Raw genomic sequence first — 21,415 nt, forward strand, 5'->3', positions numbered from 1 at the left:
TTTTTTTTTTTTTTTTTTTTTTTTTTGCATTGCTTTCCAATGGTTCAATTGTTCATCTTGGTCATTTATTATTTTTTAACTAGGCTGAGAAGCCCACGCTATCAAACATCAATTTGGACATACCAGTTGGTAGCTTGGTCGCAATTGTTGGAAGTACAGGGGAGGGAAAGACATCACTAATATCAGCCATGCTTGGAGAACTTCCTCCAGTTGCAGATTCTAGTGTTATTATTCGGGGAAGTGTTGCTTATGTTCCACAAATTGCATGGATTTATAATGCTACAGTAAGTTGGCATAACATAGATGTTTCATTCGTATACGTGCGGTTTAACTTTTCATCTGTGTGTGAGGCTCACATGTCGCCACTATCTTTTGTCACCATCTTCATCGAATCCCCTGTCTTATATTGTGGATGTGTTCGTTGACTGTCCTCTTTTGTATAGGTGTATGTGTTTTGGTCCTACCTTTTTTGGGTGCAGTCAAAGGCAAATCTCTTTGGAAATATTAGGATTTTTTGGTACATATTACTATTTGGGTTTAGATCTAAATTATATATTTGTTTTTTAGGTTATGACTAAGAAGAAAGAGTGGGTGGTGTTTGAGATGTTTATAATGATGTAGAAAGTTATGAAACATTAGTTGAATTGTTGAAACTATTATGCATAGTGAACAGACGTTCGTCATTATATACGGAGCATTGATATAGATGATCACATGATTGGAGAACCATTGACATACGCCACTAAAAAACTTGGTTGCAGGATGCTACACATAGGTATTCTTTTGAAAGTGACATTGTTGGTGATGAGAGTGAACCTTAGTGAATTATATGGATCCCTAACACACCAACACTAAAACCCAAAACAACCTTCGTTTTCTCTTAAATTCTTTGTTTCCTACTTATTTTGTCCTTGTACTGATTGTTGATTGTTTCCTATTTGAGACCATTCCCTCCAATTGGGATCTTTTGCTGAAATCCCAATGAAATCATTCTTTGTAGCTTTGTCCAGCACCAAATCTGAAAAAGTTACATTTAAAATGGAGAAATGATTGAATAATGCATAAAGGAATCACCATTGCAAAGCTTTGGAGATGCCTAAGTCGAAACCCTCCACCCAAATTTCTAAAGATTATTGATTTTGAAGCATTGTTGTATTTATGGATGTCAAATTTGATTTGATTTGCAGGCACGTGATAATATAATATTTGGTGGTGTCTTTGATTCTGCCAGATACGAGAAGACAATAGACGTAACTGCGTTACAGCATGACTTTGATTTACTTCCCGTAAGTATTTTTATTGCACGAGTCCTTGATGATAATTATGTTTAAAACTCTGCAGTGAGCTTTTTTCTTTTGGTTCACTGCTAGGGTGGTGATCTGACTGAAATTGGGGAAAGAGGAGTGAATATTAGTGGTGGTCAGAAGCAAAGAGTTTCCTTGGCTAGGGCCGTGTACTCCAATGCTGATGTGTACATTTTTGATGATCCCTTGAGTGCTCTTGATGCTCATGTGGCTAGAGAGGTAGATATCCCGCCATGAGATTATTTTTCCTTGATTTTAATTTTTGAAGTACATGGTTAGGTGAAAAATGGGATTATTTTGACAACCTATATGTCTCGATTGTTGGGAAGGAGTCCCACGTTGGCTAATTTAGGGAATGATCATGGGTTTATAAGTAAGAAATACATCTTCATTGGTATGGGGTCCTTTGGGGAAGCCCAAAAACAAAGCCATGAGAGCGTATGCTCAAAGTGGACAATATCATACCATTGTGGAGAGTCGTTATTCCTAACATGGTATCAGAGCCATGCCTTTAACTTAGCCATGTCAATAGAATTCTCAAATGTCGAATAACTTATTTCCTTATTGCTCATTTTTGTGACCATGGTAATCTGTGTTAAGGGCAGCAATCTTAATATTCTTCTGTTTCATGTTTTCCTTGTTTGAGTTTTTTGGTACTTTTCTCATGTAGTCATCCAACGATCAACAGGTTTTTGAAAAATGCATTAGGAAAGAACTAAGAGGGAAAACGAGAGTTCTTGTGACCAACCAACTGCATTTTCTCTCACAAGTTGACAGAATTATCCTTGTTCATGAAGGTGTGGTGAAGGAGGAAGGGACATATGAGGAACTTTATGAAAATGGCGAGTTGTTCACAAGGTTAATGGAAAGTGCAGGTAAATTGGAAGAGGAAAAGGAAGAAGGTGAAATCAGTGATACTAAAAAATCATCTGAATTTCCTGCTGATGTGATGGTAAATGATTTTAAAAAGGATGCTAATCCTTCAAAAAATCGTAAAGCACAAAAATCTGTTCTTATTAAACAGGAAGAAAGAGAAACAGGTGTCGTCAATTGGAACGTTTTAGTGCGGTAAGAACTTTTTACCACGAATCTCACTATCCAGTTTTGTGTTTGTTTCTAAAATATGTGTGTGTATATATATATAATATATATATATATATATGTTCTAGTTTTACAAAGATATTCTTCTTTCTTACTACGCGGTCTTTTGTTGGTAGTGATAATAGGATTTTGTATAGAAGGGTCAAGTGGAGTACACTCTTCGTAAGGATTGAGTTATAATTTTCTTTATTTCAACTAAGGAAGCGGTGCGTAGGGCTTTCGTTCTCGTCGGTCTGGGTTCCAATCTATACGACCTCAAGGTCATGAAGTTTAAGCTTCACAAGGTCAATGGTTATTCGTAAAATTTCTTAAGGAGGAGGGTGACATCCCTTTTGGTTTAAAGCATGGCCAAGAAAGATAATGTTTTAGAATCTAGTTTACTCCTATTGGGTTGATGATCCTGAACAAGTTGTTTTGGTTCTTTTAAGATACAAGAATGCATTAGGAGGCCTATGGGTGGTTATTGTACTCCTCTTATGCTATGTTCTATCAGAAACTCTTCGAATATTTAGAAGCCTATGGTTAAGCAAATGGTCGGACGAAGGCAATATCGATCCTAGTGAAACATTGTACTACAACACGATATACGCGGGCCTGTCATTTGGTCAGGTATGAGTACAATCAACTAATAATTTATGCATACTACATTATTAACTTTTGATGTAGCTCAAGCAAAAAATAACTTTTGATGTCAGGTAGTGGTGACACTGTTGAATTCTTATTGGCTGATCATATCAAGCCTGTATGCAGCCAAAAGGTTGCATGATCTAATGCTTACTTCTATTTTAAAAGCTCCAATGGTATTCTTCAACACCAATCCACTTGGGAGGATAATAAATCGATTTTCAAAGGATCTTAGTGACATTGACAGGAGTGTTGCCTCGTTTTTCAACATGTTCTTGGGGCAAATTTCACAACTCCTTTCTACATTCATCTTGATAGGGTTCATGAGCACTTTATCATTGTGGGCAATCCTTCCTCTTCTGTTATTGTTTTATGCGGCCTATTTATACTACCAGGTAACTAAAAATCCTTGTTCTTTTCTTACTTTTGCAAAAAAGCAGTAGTTTAGATTAAATGTTAACAAGATACTTCAAATTGAAATTGTTTCAAAACAAACCTATGCCAGTCTATTGTAGTAATAAGGCTATCTCGCTATAGTGAACGAGAATATTAAGTGTATTACGCGTAACTTATCTTTGACAATACAAAAAAACGGCTATATGTTTAAGTAAGGACTTTCAAAAAAGACAATTTGATAAACTTATTGTTGAAGGAATGGTCGTGATTTAGGTAATATTTGTGTAATCTTAGCTCCCTAATTTAGATTTATTGTTATCTAGTATCTAAGGATTTAGTTAGTCTTTCTCTATTATAAAACATGCATGCATGTACCTCTTGGAAATTTAATAATTTACCATGGTATGTATCAAGAGTCGTTCTATTCTGGGGGGTCTTATTAATTAGCGTAACCTTCATAGTTAACGAACTTCCACCTTGACCAAACTTATTCAGAGCCTTCATAGCTACCGATCTTCCACCGTGACCAAGTTTCATTCAAAGCCGTCGTAGTTACCAACCAGTAATGCATTAGCATTGTACAACAATCAATGATCACGTTAAAGAGTATTCATAGTAGGAAGGCCGCAACATTAGCATTAGCATTTGTATCGAACTTCCACTTTTTGTATTAACCCTTTTGAGATATGTCAAGTTGGCTCTTGGATTATAAACTCTGGTTTTGAAACCCTTTCATTGAAAGCGTCTTACACGTTCCAAAATTACCTAATAGTCTCCTTTCTATACAAAAGTCTACCCATGAGAACTAATATAATGTTATTTTCTCCTTGTCATGTTGTGTTTTTCAAGACCAAAGCTCGAAATGTACGATTGGAATTGCTAAGGAATTGAATGACATAGTAACCTAAGGGAACAATCATCCTTGCACCTGTGTCATTTCTTAGTTCCTCAAATAAAGATGTGTTTTTGGTTATATCATTTTCACATGCAACATCCTCATTTGAGATTTGAGAATTATGTTTCCAAATTTGTTTCACAGACTCCAAGCCTTTGATTTTCAGTGTGATACTTATGAATTTGCCTGATATACTCGTATATCTTTTCTCATTCTACTCCTTTACCTTTGGTTCATAGTGGTATATGGAGACCCTCAACTGTTTCATGTATTTGTGATGCTCTTTCATTTTTTACATTATTGTACTCGAGTCACACGGTTATTCCTTTCCAAACAAAAATTAGATGTTAGTAATATTATTCCTACCTTCCGCTCGATCATTCCGACCCAATTTGGAATCAAAATCAAAACATTTTGAATTGACAATGCTAGAGATTATTTCAATCAAACCTTATCCTCATATTTTTTATCTCAAGGCATTATCCATGATTCTTCGTGCATGCGTTATTACACCTCAGCAAAATTGAGAGGCCGAAAGGAAAAATGAACACCTTTTAAACACTACTCGAGCATTGCTTTTTCATGGAAACATGCCAAAAACTTTCTAGGGAGAGGCAGTTCTTATTGCAACTTACGTGATTAATTGTTTCCCATCCCGTGTCCCGAATAATTTAAGCCCAATAGAATTCCTCAACTAATTTCGTTCTTACTTTCGAACATCAATCGTCTCATACCCCACATATTTGAGTGCACTGCCTTTGTTCATGTTCACAACAGTCAATGAGGTAAACTTGAACCAAAAGCAGTGAGATGGGTCTTTCTATGATATTCTTCTACCACAAAGTGGTACAAATATTACACGCCTACATCAAAAAAGTCTAACACTTTAATTAATGTGATTTTCACAGAGCATAAACCGTTCTTCTCTAAGACCTCTCTTCAGTAGGAGAACATAGAGATTGGGGAAGGTCCTTGGGAAACTATTAAACCCCTAGACACTAAATAACCGACCCACAGAACCAGTTATTGTGTTCACGCTTAGTATCAATTCTAATTATGAGTCCACCCCTACTACCGCGAAGTTATTAACGGAACCATGAACTCCAACTCCAATGCCAGATCCATTGTTCTCTCAGGTATATGCTAGAAGGCAAGTCATAACTGAATCCTTAGATATTAAGGTAACAATACATATATAATTAAGGATGAGGTTTACACAGATATAACTAAGGTCATTCCTTCAACATTGTCAAGTTGCGGAATGTCATCCATTCCCTGCTTGGATACTAACTCATAAAAGGTTCTAGCTTTTAGCTCTATTGGTTCTCGTCTCTCTTTTCCCTCTCCATTCACTTTTTTGCCCCATTTTATGTATGAATTGAAAATTTTGTTTCTTGTTATAAATATATATATATATATATATATATTTTAGGTATAACAATATAGCATATTTTAAGCTTTCAATTATGGATATATAATGAAGGATTAACTTCTTGCTTTCTTTCTTTTTCCGTACAGAGCACAGCTCGAGAAGTAAAGCGTCTAGACTCCATAAGTAGATCTCCTGTTTATGCACAATTTACTGAAGCTTTAAATGGCATTTCAACTATTCGTGCATATAAAGCTTATGATAGAATGGCTGAGATTAATGGGAAATCCATGGACAATAATATTAGATTTACGCTCGTAAACATGAGTGGAAATCGATGGCTTGGAATCCGTTTAGAAACCATGGGTAGTCTTATGATATGGCTTACAATAACCTTTGCTGTGATGCAGAATGGCAGGGCAGAAAAGCAGCAGGCATTTGCATCCACCATGGGTATTTTACTTAGCTATGCTTTAAATATTACCTCTTTGCTTAGAGGTGTACTAAGGCTCGGAAGTGCGGCTGAGAACAGTTTGAACTCCGTCGAGCGTGTTGGGACGTACATAGATTTACCTTTAGAAGCTCCATCAATTATTGACACCAATCGCCCCCCTCCTTGGTGGCCTAATTTGGGAGTTATCAAATTTGAGGATATTGTCTTAAGATACAGGCCTGAGCTCCCAACAGTGTTGCATGGTCTATCTTTCACAATTTTTTCGTTTGAAAAGGTCGGAATAGTGGGACGAACTGGTGCAGGAAAATCAAGCATGTTAAACGCCTTATTTCGTATCGTTGAACTGGAAAGGGGGAAAATATTGATAGATGGTTTCGATGTTGCAATGTTCGGGCTATTAGATTTAAGAAAAGTCCTTGGGATTATACCACAGTCACCTGTTCTTTTTTCGGGTAAACGATCTATAATTGTCAAAAATATTACAGTGCCACTTTCTACTTTGTTAATCCTTTTTCTTACTTTGTGTAGGAACTGTTAGGTTTAATCTAGATCCATTCAACAATCATAGTGATGCTGATCTTTGGGAAGTTTTGGAGAGGGTACATTTAAAGGATTTCATAAGGAGGAGTACGTTTGGCCTGGACACCGAGGTACGTTGCTTGAACGGTGTGAAATATATATGTGTTTGGTTATAGGAAAAACAACAGATTTATTGTTTATAGGTTTTGGAGTCTGGGGAGAACTTTAGCATTGGACAAAGGCAACTGCTAAGCCTTGCCCGAGCGCTTCTTCGTAGGACGAAAATTATGGTTCTTGATGAAGCAACTGCGGCTGTTGATGTTCGAACTGATGCTTTAATTCAGAAAACTATAAGGGAAGAGTTCAAATCTTGTTCAATGCTTATTATTGCACACAGATTGAATACCATCATAGATTGTGATCGGATCCTTGTACTTGAAGCTGGTCGGGTAATGTTGGCGTGCTAATACATTTTAAATTATGAAAAGCTGCTTTGATTTTGCATTCTGATTCAAGCCTGTGATATTACCTCATTCTCTTCAGGTTTTGGAGTATAACACTCCCAAACAACTGTTATCAAATGAACACAGCGCTTTCTCCAAGATGGTTCAGAGTACAGGAGCTGCCAATGCCCAATACTTACGTACCTTAGTTCTTGAACCAGCCGGATAGACAACATTGTTACTTGATGCTGCTATTAAATTGTTGTGAAATCATCGCATTCTTGCACTAATACATCATTTTTATAGAGATTTGTGACATTGATGTACAAGTTGAGCGACGGATTTGAGTTGAATTGAGTTAGAAATCGCACGATCATAGGTTTTTGAAAAGTTCGAATGCCATGAAGAAGGGTGATTGTAGTATGTTTTGTATTTGTTTTAATCCGTTTTCCAGTTTTGATTCAATTTAAGGCCTAATTATCAAGTTTGAGAGAATTTTAGCTAGAAGCGGAAGGAAAACTAAGGCTTTGAACATCACAACACATTAAGTAGTTATTCTAAGTTGTTCCACAATTAAAAAAAAAAATGCAGTAAAATTAAAATTAAATTAAGTTAAAATAAAATTACAAGATAAGGGAAAATGGATTTGGATACAACTAAAAAATGAAATAGACAGGACTAAACAATGGAGAGAAAGACTGAAGTTTCACAATGGCTCACTCTTTGACTGCATAGCTCTCGAACGCTCCTTCACCTTGCTCTGCAACTTGCGAATACTTGAAAAAGAAAACAAAACGGGGTGAATTTATAAATATACCTAGTAAGTATCCTGCTTGTAGGAACAACTTACGTCACTACCAATTGATTAGCCTGAGACTTGCCCAATTGTTTTGCAACAGACATGTTTGTGTGCTATGATTCAAGGAGCCAATTTGGCTCTAATACCACTTATCACAATCACATTCTTGTGGAGTGGGATAGCGATTTTGCGACACTTATTCTAACTCGATGAACAAGTCAGCAGTATGAAAATTGTAAGTCGTAGACAATTCGGGCGTTTGATTGAGCCTTGGTCATGTTTGAAAGAAAGTGTCTTAGAAAATGTAAGCGAGGATATGTATAGAATCTTTTTTTTTTTTTTTTTTTTTGAAGAAAGCAATGTAATAAACCGACTAGTTTCATCACTCTATAATACATTTTGGAGCATTATAACCCTGGAGGGTGTAGACATGATTTTGTTGACAGGTCATGCCCCTGCCCCCGTACTAACACAACAAGAATAGTAAATGTCCATCTAACATAAAAGCAAGTAAAGGAGCTTGGAACGGGCATGCGGTCGTGGACAATACGTTTTGGACAAGCATCATTGAAACATCTGACACGCGACCGTAAGCAACACGCCTTGGACAAACATGATCGTCACACCTTGCTACTTGACTTAAGCTCACATCCCATTGACATTTAAAGGGAAGAACATAACCCCAACTCGTCGAATAAGAGAAAGATCTAAACACCAATGCCACTTTTTTATGCAGGTGAAAATGAGACAAAGCGGCCACTATCCAATGCGAGTCTTGTGAAGGAGAAAATGTTGACAAGTGGCCAACTATAACAGCTTCCAATGAAGCCAAATAACTTGAGTACATGTTCTCATGTGCACCGACCTTGATGGTTCAATTACAAAACACCCCCCGAGTCCAAAAGTGTGATTTTGGGACAAAAAGATATCACAAAGACTTTATGGAAGCTACCCTGCTGTTTTTAGAATACCATCACCGTTGGCACCCAGCATTCACTTGATCCACTGACCACGGGGAAGGCTCGAATGAACAACTTTGGCAAGGCCAGTGCTCTTATCCAGCACGAGTGGCGTCCAAAGTCGTTCTTCACCGTATCTGCAGATGTAGACATCCAAGCGGTTGATAAGAGTGCTAAAGTTGGACTAGCTTTCGCCCTCGAGCCATGATAGAACAATTTTACTCACTATGGCTGGAAGAATTAAGGTAGAGTTTTTTGGTACATAGCCCCAAGTTGTTTGTTGAGACCTTGTTTATATGTGTTGATCTAGTCTTACCGGTTGTTTTGGAGTGTAGAAATAAATGTTAAGACATGAATTGAGCAGCTCGGTTCAATAAAGACATGAATAATAGTTGGTTTGTCCTATCACGCTAATTCGACCAAAGGAGGATCCTAAATTGTGATTCAACTTCCTAGACATGTATATTTCTATCCTAACAATCTGATCACCAAATATCAAACATGCCCAAGTCAATTCCTACCAGTAATGTTCAAAAAAAAAATCGAATTGACTATTTACATGCTCGGTTTTACCCATTCCTCAAACTTAAAACTCTCCAAATATCATAATTAGGTCCTAATTCATGTAAAACAGAAAAGAGAGAGAGAGAAATCAGTAAAAAGGATTAAAAACAACATACATATATACAATCCTGATAGGAATTTACTTGGACATGTTTAATATTTTGTGATCAGGTTGTTAGGATAGGAATATACATGTCTAGGACGTTGAACCCACAATTTACAATCCTCCTTTGGTTAAAATTGAACAAAAACATTAAAGAGTTTAAAGGATGGGGTTTAGATCAACCATTAATTGTTAGTTCAACTGAACTAACCGCACGATCATCTTCTACCTTGTGACCATTCGGACATGCGTGTGGGAAAGGCTTAGATAGTCTAATATCACCCTCGTTCAGCACATTCTAGGACTCGATCGAAATTGGTTCCTTCACCAAACTTCGCGATATCTCGAGCTTGAACACGTCGGTACCAATTTCACCAATTAACATATTACTAAGAAAAGAGAAATTGAGGCTCAAAATCATGGGGTTAACCAAACTTACCCCGAACTTCGGTGAGTGATACTTTTTTCCATTTGAACGTTCTAGCCCTCAGTTCACTATGATTTCACCCTCTTTGCTATGAACACTAAGAGCCTAGAATTATACCTAATTATCAAAAAATGAGAGGAAATTTTTCCGATAAACTCTCTTTTTTTTTTTTTTGGGTTCCGAAAACCGACATTTGAAATTCAAATTTGATCAATCAATCCACTGTGTTTCAATTCCAAGTCCTTTATGAAAATGTTGCAATCACCGTAAAGCTTAAGATCAAGAGTTGTCAATTTCAATAAAGATAGTATTTCATGAAGGAAAGGTTCACTGTCTTCTTAATAGTTCATTTCTTTGTTCCTAAGATTGAGCCCATAAATCCCAAATTCAACTCTAAGAGAAGTCTTGTCCAATGCGCGATGATTAAGAAAATCCCTAAAACTAACTAGAAAAATATCGGTAGATGGCCACAAGTCTCAAAGGGAAGTTATTGCCAACAAAGTGGGTCTTAAGTTCGAGTTCACTAGCAAATAAATAAGTCTACCCTAGTTTTCATAAGTACGAACTATTTTCAAAACAGCGAGAAGGAAGCATGACAATATATCATACGGTCTCGATCATTGGTTCGTAATGTGAGATTCATATATTGGCTCGCGGCGGCTTTTGGACTGTCCTCGTATGGAATTTATTTGCATGGTTCAATATTAAGCTGAACTGTTAAAAGGATAAACTGCTGTGTCTAAAATAATGGACAGATTTATTAAGATTGTTAATGATGTGGTTGAGTAAACTAATAGTTACTGAAAAAACTATAGGAATAAGAGTTATTCTAGTATAATATTTAACAGCTATAGGAATAAGAGTTATTCTAGTATAATATTTAACAGCTATAGGAATAAGAGTTATTCTAGTATAATAATTCATTGAGATTTTCTCGTTTAGTGGGAACACTTGGACCTACTCCACGACTGCAATTGTTTTAAATCACTAGNAGTATAATAATTCATTGAGATTTTCTCGTTTAGTGGGAACACTTGGACCTACTCCACGACTGCAATTATTTTAAATCACTAGATACCATACCATAAGAAAAAGTTTATTGAGTTTAAAATTTTGTCAGTGTTGTTTGATTTTTATGGTAGAATTGGTAAATAATTTATAAGCCCTCTCGAGCATTTTTACTATCCTTTAATTTTAGTACCAACACGTTAAGCGGAAAATTAGATTCGTCTGCTAAGCAAGCAGAAGGTTCAACCACACCAGAGGTAGTTCCTTCGGCATTTTTACATGAAGCTTTAGCGATGTGATTCTCGTAAGTTAGGTTTATGTCTTTCAAGCTTAATCCAGTGCAATGATTTATTGGGCTACAATCAAAATTGATTGCTATTTCAGTGGCGGAAGTTCCCTTGATGTCTTCGTATGTTACTTCGCTAACTTTAACTCCAGAAGCCTAATCAGAACAAAGAAGAACGGTCAAAATATGCTAAGAAAACGGATAAACAAGGACATCTATAAACTTTTTTACCACCTAAAAACTTCGTACCATATTAAGATATGTGAGGGTAACCGAGTCCGCAATTTATTACCCATAAGTGTAATTTAATGTAACAAAAAATAATACTAATAATTTAGCACCCATTTTAAACCAAACAAATTTCAAGCAATTAAAGATAAAATGAATCCATTATTTATAAAATTAAAAATTTGAGTTCTATTCAAATGTAAGGTTAAATATAATTAGAAAAAAAAAATTAACTTGTGTGAGATGAACGAGAAAATATACCTGACCAGGACAGTCCTCCTCATGTGGACAGTCATTTTGATCAATTATGATTGGATTTTTCACATTATCCATAATGATGTGTTGAAAATAAACTTTTGTAGCAAATCCACGGCTTGGTCTTCCCCAAGACTTAATCCTTACTCCATTCTTAGTCCCGGTGAAAGTAGATAATGTCACTGTAACGTTATGCACTCCATCCTCCTCGGCCTTTATCCCCAAGCTCCCAATGCTACAAATACATTCAATAAAATACCACATTTTTCATGAGGTTCAATCTTCTCGCTTCAACCTAATATATTAAATAACAACTTTGATCCAAAATAATTTTAAAATAATTTAAATCTTTTTTCTCACATTCAAAATAACTTTAGGATATATTTTTAATGATTCAAATTTAATTCAACGTTTAGGTTTATCTTTTAAAATTTAGTGCGACAAATTTATTTAACCCTTTGAAAAAAAAAATTATAAACAGGTTCGTCATAATCTAGCTACCTGATTCCATGTCCAGGTCCACATGTAATACTTTCCACCCACAAGTTGGAGGTCCCTGGACTGATTGAGATGCAGTCGTCGCCGTTGCTAATGCTCGAGTTGAGGATGGTCACATCTGATGATTGTTCCACATGGATGCCATCAGTGTTTGGACTGTCGTCTGCAGCCGAGACATTCACTCTTGTCATATGCACGTTTTGACACCCACTCACCACAATGTTGAACTTTTGGCTGTTAATTGAGGATAATCCATTGATGTTCACGTTTTGTGCATCATTTATTCGAAGACTCTGTCCATTCAAAAGAATCCAAAGCAAGAATTAGTACAAATTTAAATTAATATTGTAATTAATGGACTCATTTCCTTTCAACTTCCGGCTAAAGAAAAACTTTCAAATTTTATTTTTTATCTAGCCAACTCAAATTTTGCATACCGTGGCTCCAGTGGGGCAACTCTTCCCCGAGTGTTTACAATTCCATAAGGCAGTTCCTTGCCCATCGATAATACCGCCAGTAATGGAAAGCCCATCTATGTGACTAAACTCAATCCAAGATTTAGTCTTAGCTAAAACTTGAATGTCCGAGGAAGCCACAAGAGTTCCATCAATGAGAACAGTAATAACATTGTTCTTACAAGGCCCATTAAAGCTCACACTTCGAACGTAGAATATACCCTTGGGAACGTAAATAGTGGCCGGTGTAGACGAGTCACAAGCCTTAGCCCATGTCATTTGAAGCACAGACGAGGCATCGGTCTTTCCATCGGGCTTGGCACCGAGGCTAATAATATTGAATGTTAATTCAGCAGCCAAGGCATGGTTACAAAATAGAAATAGAAGGGAAAGAAAAACATGAAAGGTGAGGAGAAGAGCGAAAGAAAACTTAATGATACAAGGGCTGGTGATAAGCATGAGAGAGAGAAAAAGGAAGCAAGTGATAGGAAAATGGAAGAGCCCTGGAGTGATATTTAGAGGTTAATGCTTACCCTTCCAACTCTAATTTGAACTTACCCGTCTCAAGTACTATCCTATTCTTGTTCTATTTAACAATTATTGTTTTTACACCGTTTAACCAATTTTGATTACGGATGTCGCGTGGGTAAATCTCTGCCTCCTGCCAACCTTTTTAAATTGAAGTCTATCTTATAAGATAAGACACTCATTGCCATTTTAATGATGGACCGTTCCATCTCTCATTTTTAGTTTCCTTGAATTTAAAAAATCTTTCTTTGTCAATATGATTTTATTTTTTATTTAACTAATAAAGGGATGGGATGGGATGGGATGATCTTAGCCCCAACAAAACAAAAAAAAAAAATAAAAAAACCCTCATTTTTCCCACCGTTTATTTTGTAAAAAAGATGTTTAATTTTAGTGGTTTGTGTCAACTAAAGAACCATGCAACCTAACATCGGTTTCATTGATCCCGCTTCTCAACCTCCTACTATAATAATAACAATTTCCTAATACTTTTAGGTGTTTATATTTTTAGATATTGATTCTATATGGATTCTCTATTATAATAAAAATAATAAAATATTCTATAGAGTCGGTTTCATAGTCTTTTTTATTTGTAGTTGGTGATGTAATATAGAGTCCGTGACTTTTTATTTGCAAAGATGTCACACAAACAAAGAGAAGAAAAATTGTTTGTCATATTTGAAACTATCCAATAAATTTACAAGTGCACCACACAAAGAAATAATTTACGGATGTTACACTTTTCGAAGTCTCAAAGTCTATCATTGATAGACTATATCGATGATATGCCGTTTTTATATGGATCAACAAATTTTTTATCATTAAAGACTTTTTTTTTACCGTCTCTCACCTATCGGAGTTCTCTTTAAAACTCTTGAGGTAGATAAAAGTATCGCATTGACAACTTTCATCATTTCTATCTTTATACTAGAGAATGTTCAAGTGTTTTTCTTCTGTCTCTATCATAAAGTTGTGCATAGCTCTAGGGTCGACCATTGTGCTCTTGGCCGACCTATGGTTAACCTAGTCCTCAATGTACATAAGACATTTACAATTTTGTCTCTACAGCTCTTTTCTTGAAAGCAAATAGGTACTTTAAGACCCCCAATGCTGGGTTTTCGACGGTTTGGCTCAGAAGGCATGAAGGTCCACCTTTTGTGTGTATTCAGATTCTCGATAGACCACCTCGTATATGAAGCTGGACGAGGACCGTTGATTGTAGTTGTTGTGGCTGTGAAGTCCTCGCCATGGATTTCTACCCATCTTTTTGGAGGATTCATAGTCTCCTCCTACTGCTTCAAGTCTCCCATTGTTGGGATTTATGCCGTAAAGTTTTGTAATTGTCGCAATATCTACCACTCAAAAGTGTGCATAGATATGAAAATATTATTACTCAACGAAAGAATACAGATTTAAGAATGAGGAAAAGAATTGGGATGAATGTTCTATCTTCATTGATATTCACGACCTTTAAATAGGATACAAGATACTACTAAATAATATCTACCAAGAAAATATAAACTAACTAAATCCTGATAATAAAATAAAATATACTACTATTCAAATTCAACCGATTATGATATCTAAGATATATTTCCTAACTAATATATTGTGGAAGATTACTAATATCATATATTCCATAACTAATTCAAACTAAAATAAGTTGCACTAAATTGTGACAGTAATTAATTATTTAATAATTCTTTTATTCGTAATTTTATATTATCGCTGGTATGGAAAATCCAAGATGTCACGGCACGAATTCTGAGACTTCGAACCTCGGATCGAAAGTAAAAAGATGAAGGCGAAAAAAAATAAAAATATAAGTAAAATAAAATAAGAAAATGCAGTAAAATTAAAATAAAATTAAGTTAAACAATTCCACATTAAAATAAAATTACAAGACTTCGAATTTATTACAAAGGGGAAAATGGACTTGGATGCAACTAAAAAAATGAAATAGAGAAGACTGACTAAATGGAATGAAGGACTGAAGTTCCACAACGACCCCCTCTCTGACTGCATAGCTCTCGAACGCTCCTCCAGCTTGACCTTGCAACCTGCGAACAACTGAAAAAGAAAACAAAACGGGGTGAATTTATAAATATACCTAGTAAGTATCCTGCTTGTAGGAATGACTTACGTAGGGTAACTAATCTTCGATCTCTACCAATTGACTAGCCCGAGACATGCCCAGTTGTTTTGCAGCAGACATGTTTGTGTACTATGATTCAAGGAGCCAACTTGGCTGTAATACCACTTATCACAATCACATTCTTGTGGAGCGGGATGGCGATTTTGCGACAGTTATTCTAACCCGATGAACAAGCCAGCAGTATGAAAATTGTAAGTCGTAGACAATTCGGACGTTTGATCGAGCCTTGGTCATGTTTGAAAGAAAGTGTTTTAGAAAATGTAAGCGAGAAAAATACACAGAATCTTTTTCTTTTTCTTTTTTTTTTTTTTAGAAAACAATGTTACATGCTAAAAGAAAATAAGCAACAACTAAACTTTTATAGCATATAACCCCGTAGGAAGAATTGACGACTAGTTTCTCACCCTGTAGTACATTTTGGAGCATTTTAGCCATGGAGGGTGTAGACATGATTTTTTGGACAGGTCATGCCCCCGTACTAACACAACAAGAATAGTAAATGGCAATCTAACATGAAAGCAAGTAAAGGGGTTGGAACGGGCATGCGGTCGTGGACAATACGTTTTGGACGAGCATCATCATTGGAACATCTGACACGCGACCGTAAGCAACACGCCTTGAAAATGCCTGACCGTGACACCTTGCAACTTGACTGAAGCTCACCTCGCCTTGACAAGGTGTGTAAGTTGTAAGGTTAGTAGGCAAGATCTCGCTCCTTATGTGAATTATATGCATATGTTAGTTACGTCTTATGATCTAATTAGGTTATTATTGGTTACCGTACCTAATAACTTAGATTTTATTGCATGATGATAGATTATGTGCCCTAAAATCTGAAGTGGTACTTGACGAGGGGGTAGAGCAGGTAGAGCCTTGACTGAGACCGACCCTGCTCAAATTCCTTATCAGGAAAGGCACGCTGGGAATAAGTGTCGGAATAATTGGATACCATGACACTACAATCTATGATCTAGGCCACTGAGGTAAACTAGGGTAACATAAAAAGTGGGGACAATGTCACAATATCTTGGACATGGAGAGCATTGAGATTCATGCCATAAAGCCTTGTAATTAATTGTTTAATTTTAATAATATATTTGATTATTTTATTTAAAATTTAACATTATCCATGGTACGAAAAGTCCTAGATCATTGATGTAATCTTAAACAACATGTGATTGACATACAAGAGAATCATGTTTAAGAATAACCTAAAGGGTCTATAGTATGTCGATAAGGTTTGGTCTCTTATCTTGATAACATAATTGATACGACTCTGTCTGTAATTGTTACAAATGATTATATCTCAATCGTTCATGTTGACACATGTGAGTGGGTGTATCTTATACTGCAAAGAGTTTGTATAAGATTGGACCACGAAATTTTTTTATCTCGCTTTACAAATTCATTAATCGAGAAAATTAATATTTTACAGGATGACCATATGCGACTCAACCTCAATCCTAAGGGAGTTGAGAATGACTTTTATAGCAAATTTAATGTGTCTACTGTTTTGGGAACTTGACCAAACAGGGAGCTGGGAACATAATTTCACGACATGAAATTCACTCTTTCCGATATAGAATAAGTAGACGAGTAGTTCCCTCAAGTGCTGATTTCGGGACTTGAACAATGGAGTTACACTCTCTCACCGACCCGGGAAGGACTTGGTTTATGGTTTGATCATAAGTAAATTGTTCATGAGAGAGTTAGTGGCACTTAAGGCATAAGACATTGCGAACAACTCGTGATAGCTTGTAACGATTATATCAATGGTCAAAACTTGTTGTACACTATATAAGGGTGCAACTCTAGGTCTACGATGGAGTGGCCTGTAGTTAATGAACAAAGTTGATTAATTAAGGAATATATTTAATTAATTTTACGTCATTGCAGCTTATAATCAATACGGTCATAAGGTTCCTTTGCCAGCTCATAGTAACACGAAAAGGATCGATTTAGTTGAAGAAAAATTTCGAAGAAGAAAAAGTATTTAATTTGAAGTGTTCAAATTGATATTTAACATATTAGATCCATTAAATACAAGAAAGAGAAAAAATATATTTAATTTAGAGTGCTTAAATTGCAAATTAAAATATTATATATATTAAATATAAAGAAAGAAAAATACATTTAAGTTAATGGGTTCAAATAGGAGAAAAATATATTTATTGCTTTTGATATACTAAATGTTAAAATAATCCATGCATATAGATAATTGAATGAAAATATATATTTGAAATTTGAGCGAGATTTAAATTAGTTAAATATATATGAGAATATCTTATGACATTTAAATATGATTGGGGAAAGATGTTATATCCTACCATGTCAGATATTCAAATATATTATTTGGTAAATATCCTCAAATAGCCGTAGAGAAGACCCTTGGGTTGACCCAAAAAGTATCCCACATTTCCTCGGTTCCAGTATTCTCTCTAAAAGTCTCCTTCTCTCGTCCTTGCAGATTTTCTTTCAAGAAGCAACCACAAGCCTTGACTTTGTGTTCGATTCCTAGCGATGAATACTTTATGGTGGAGATTCACCTATTGGTGGAGAAGTTGGAGCAAGTAGACTAAAGATCTGCGAGAACTTTCTCCATATTTCTTCAATGTAGTTTGTTTAACATTTTATTTTGTTTAATTCTAAGTAAGATCAAGAACGATTCTAATACTTTCGGTGCGCTAGTTAAACGTTCATTTCCAACCGAGAGGTCAGCGGGACTCTTACAAGTTCGACCCATTGACATCTAAAGGGAAGAACATAACCCCAACTCGTCGAATAAGAGAAAGATCTAAACACCAATGCCACTTTTTTATGCAGGTGAAAATGAGATAAAGCGGCCACTATCCAATGCGAGTCTTGTGAAGGAGAAAATGTTGACAAGTGGCCAACTATAACAGCTTCCAATGAAGCCAGATAACTTGAGTACATGTTCTCATGTGCACTGACCTTGATGGTTCAATTACAAAACACCCCCGAGTCCAAAAGTGTGATTTTGGGACAAAAAGATATCACAAAGACTTTATGGAAGCTACCCTGCTGTTTTTAGAATACCATCACCGTTGGCACCCAGCATTCACTTGATCCACTGACCACGGGGAAGGCTCGAGTGAACAACTTTGGCAAGGCCAGTGCTCTTATCCAGCACGAGTGGCGTCCAAAGTCGTTCTTCACCGTATCTGCGGATGTAGACATCCAAGCGGTTGATAAGGGTGCTAAAGTTGGACTAGCTTTCGCCCTCGAGCCATGATAGAACAATTTTACTCGCTATGGCTGGAAGAATTAAGGTAGAGTTTTTTGGTACATAGCCCCAAGTTGTTTGTTGAGACCTTGTTTATATGTGTTGATCAAGTCTTACCGGTTGTTTTAGAGTGTAGAAATAAATGTTAAGACATGAATTGAGCAGCTCGGTTCAATAAAGACATGAATAATAGTTGGTTTGTCCTATCACGCTAATTCGACCAAAGGAGGATCCTAAATTGTGATTCAACTTCCTAGACATGTATATTTCTATCCTAACAATCTGATCACCAAATATCAAACATGCCCAAGTCAATTCCTACCAGTAATGTTCAAAAAAAAAATCGAATTGACTATTTACATGCTCGGTTTTACCCATTCCTCAAACTTAAAACTCTCCAAATATCATAATTAGGTCCTAATTCATGTAAAACAGAAAAGAGAGAGAGAGAAATCAGTAAAAAGGATTAAAAACAACATACATATATACAATCCTGATAGGAATTTACTTGGACATGTTTAATATTTTGTGATCAGGTTGTTAGGATAGGAATATACATGTCTAGGACGTTGAACCCACAATTTACAATCCTCCTTTGGTTAAAATTGAACAAAAACATTAAAGAGTTTAAAGGATGGGGTTTAGATCAACCATTAATTTATTTGCATGGGTCAATATTAAGCTGAACTGTTAAAAGGATAAACTGCTGTGTCTAAAATAATGGGTAGATTTATTAAGATTGTTAATGATGTGGTTGAGTAAACTAATAGTTACCGAAACAACTATAGGGATAAGAGTTATTCTAGTATAATATTTAACGGCTATAGGAATAAGAGTTATTCTAGTATAATATTTAACGGCTATAGGAATAAGAGTTATTCTAGTATAATAATTCATTGAGATGTTCTCGTTTAGTGGGAACACTTGGACCTACTCCACGACTGCATTTGTTTTAAATCACTAGATACCATACCATAAGAAAAAGTTTATTGAGTTTAAAATTTTGTGAGTGTTGTTTGATTTTTATGGTAGAATTGGTAAATAATTTATAAGCCCTCTAGAGCATTTTTACTATCCTTTAATTTTAGTACCAACACGTTAAGCGGAAAATTAGATTCGTCTGCTAAGCAACCAGAAGGTTCAACCACACCAGAGGTAGTTCCTTCGGCATTTTTACATGAAGCTTTAGCGATGGGATTCTCGTAAGTTAGGTTTATGTCTTTCAAGCTTAATCCAGTGCAATGATTTATTGGGCTACAATCAAAATTGATGGCTATTTCAGTGGCGGAAGTTCCCTTGATGTCTTCGTATGTTACTTCGCTAACTTTAACTCCAGAAGCCTAATCAGAACAAAGAAGAACGGTCAAAATATGCTAAGAAAACGGATAAACAAGGACATCTATAAACTTTTTTACCACCTAAAAACTTCGTACCATATTAAGATATGTGAGGGTAACCGAGTCCGCAATTTATTACCCATAAGTGTAATTTAATGTAACAAAAAATAATACTAATAATTTAGCACCCATTTTAAACCAAACAAATTTCAAGCAATTAAAGATAAAATGAATCCATTATTTATAAAATTAAAAATTTGAGTTCTATTCAAATGTAAGGTTAAATATAATTAGAAAAAAAAAATTAACTTGTGAGATGAACGAGAAAATATACCTGACCAGGACAGTCCTCCTCATGTGGACAGTAATTTTGATCAATTATGATTGGATTTTTCACATTATCCATAATGATGTGTTGAAAATAAACTTTTGTAGCAAATCCACGGCTTGGTCTTCCCCAAGACTTAATCCTTACTCCATTCTTAGTCCCGGTGAAAGTAGATAATGTCACTGTAACGTTATGCACTCCATCCTCCTCGGCCTTTATCCCCAAGCTCCCAATGCTACAAATACATTCAATAAAATACCACATTTTTCATGAGGTTCAATTTTCTCGCTTCAACCTAATATATTAAATAACAACTTTGATCCAAAATAATTTTAAAATAATTTAAATCTTTTTTCTCACATTCAAAATAACTTTAGGATATATTTTTAATGATTCAAATTTAATTCAACGTTTAGGTTTATCTTTTAAAATTTAGTGCGACAAATTTATTTAACCCTTTGAAAAAAAAAATTCTAAACATGTTCGTCATAATCTAGCTACCTGATTCCATGTCCAGGTCCACATGTAATACTTTCCACCCACAAGTTGGAGGTCCCTGGACTGATTGAGATGCAGTCGTCGCCGTTGCTAATGCTCGAGTTGAGGATGGTCACATCTGATGATTGTTCCACATGGATGCCATCAGTGTTTGGACTGTCGTCTGCAGCCGAGACATTCACTCTTGTCATATGCACGTTTTGACACCCACTCACCACAATGTTGAACTTTTGGCTGTTAATTGAAGATAATCCATTGATGTTCACGTTTTGTGCATCATTTATTCGAAGACTCTGTCCATTCAAAAGAATCCAAAGCAAGAATTAGTACAAATTTAAATTAATATTGTAATTAATGGACTCATTTTCTTTCAACTTTCGGCTAAAGAAAAACTTTCAAATTTTATTTTTTATCTAGCCAACTAAAATTTTGCATACCGTGGCTCTAGTGGGGCAACTCTTCCCCGAGTGTTTACAATTCCATAAGGCAGTTCCTTGCCCATCGATAATACCGCCAGTAATGGAAAGCCCATCTATGTGACTAAACTCAATCCAAGATTTAGTCTTAGCTAAAACTTGAATGTCCGAGGAAGCCACAAGAGTTCCATCAATGAGAACAGTAATAACATTGTTCTTACA

The 21,415-nt window shown here is 35.7% G+C and overlaps 3 protein-coding genes across 5 annotated transcripts in view; 1 reads left to right on the top strand and 2 right to left on the bottom strand.

Moving 5' to 3' along the window:
* LOC111439554 (ABC transporter C family member 2-like) overlaps nt 1–7,566 on the top strand; it is a 36,169-nt gene extending 28,603 nt beyond the window's left edge. For all 3 annotated transcript variants that reach the window (XM_023077170.1, XM_023077171.1, XM_023077172.1), the window contains 10 exons: nt 84–284; nt 1,188–1,286; nt 1,371–1,523; nt 1,993–2,372; nt 2,834–3,014; nt 3,101–3,424; nt 5,839–6,595; nt 6,672–6,793; nt 6,866–7,111; nt 7,206–7,566. In XM_023077170.1, coding sequence (XP_022932938.1) covers nt 84–284; nt 1,188–1,286; nt 1,371–1,523; nt 1,993–2,372; nt 2,834–3,014; nt 3,101–3,424; nt 5,839–6,595; nt 6,672–6,793; nt 6,866–7,111; nt 7,206–7,334 — 2,592 coding nt within the window. In that variant the 3' untranslated portion in view covers nt 7,335–7,566. The remainder of the gene's footprint in view (nt 1–83; nt 285–1,187; nt 1,287–1,370; nt 1,524–1,992; nt 2,373–2,833; nt 3,015–3,100; nt 3,425–5,838; nt 6,596–6,671; nt 6,794–6,865; nt 7,112–7,205) is intronic.
* A 1,331-nt stretch (nt 7,567–8,897) lies between these two features.
* Nucleotides 8,898–13,146, bottom strand: LOC111439551 (polygalacturonase-like). Its single transcript, XM_023077166.1, has 5 exons — nt 12,670–13,146; nt 12,236–12,525; nt 11,741–11,969; nt 11,163–11,407; nt 8,898–9,000 (listed from the first exon to the last, which is right to left on the bottom strand). The coding sequence occupies exons 1-5, from the start codon at nt 13,144–13,146 to the stop codon at nt 8,898–8,900; spliced, it is 1,344 nt and encodes a 447-aa protein (XP_022932934.1).
* Nucleotides 13,147–19,657: 6,511 nt separating this feature from the next.
* Nucleotides 19,658–21,409, bottom strand: LOC111439564 (polygalacturonase-like; the record flags this gene model as incomplete). The annotated part of the gene is made up of 4 exons (XM_023077181.1): nt 19,658–19,954; nt 20,286–20,514; nt 20,781–21,070; nt 21,215–21,409. Coding segments are annotated over 4 exons (1,008 nt in total), but the record flags the coding sequence as incomplete, so codon positions are not given.
* Nucleotides 21,410–21,415: the final 6 nt, after the last annotated feature.

This window comes from Cucurbita moschata, unplaced genomic scaffold (assembly GCF_002738365.1).
Source record: "Cucurbita moschata cultivar Rifu unplaced genomic scaffold, Cmos_1.0 Cmo_Scf00096, whole genome shotgun sequence".
Classification (NCBI taxonomy): domain Eukaryota; kingdom Viridiplantae; phylum Streptophyta; class Magnoliopsida; order Cucurbitales; family Cucurbitaceae; genus Cucurbita; species Cucurbita moschata.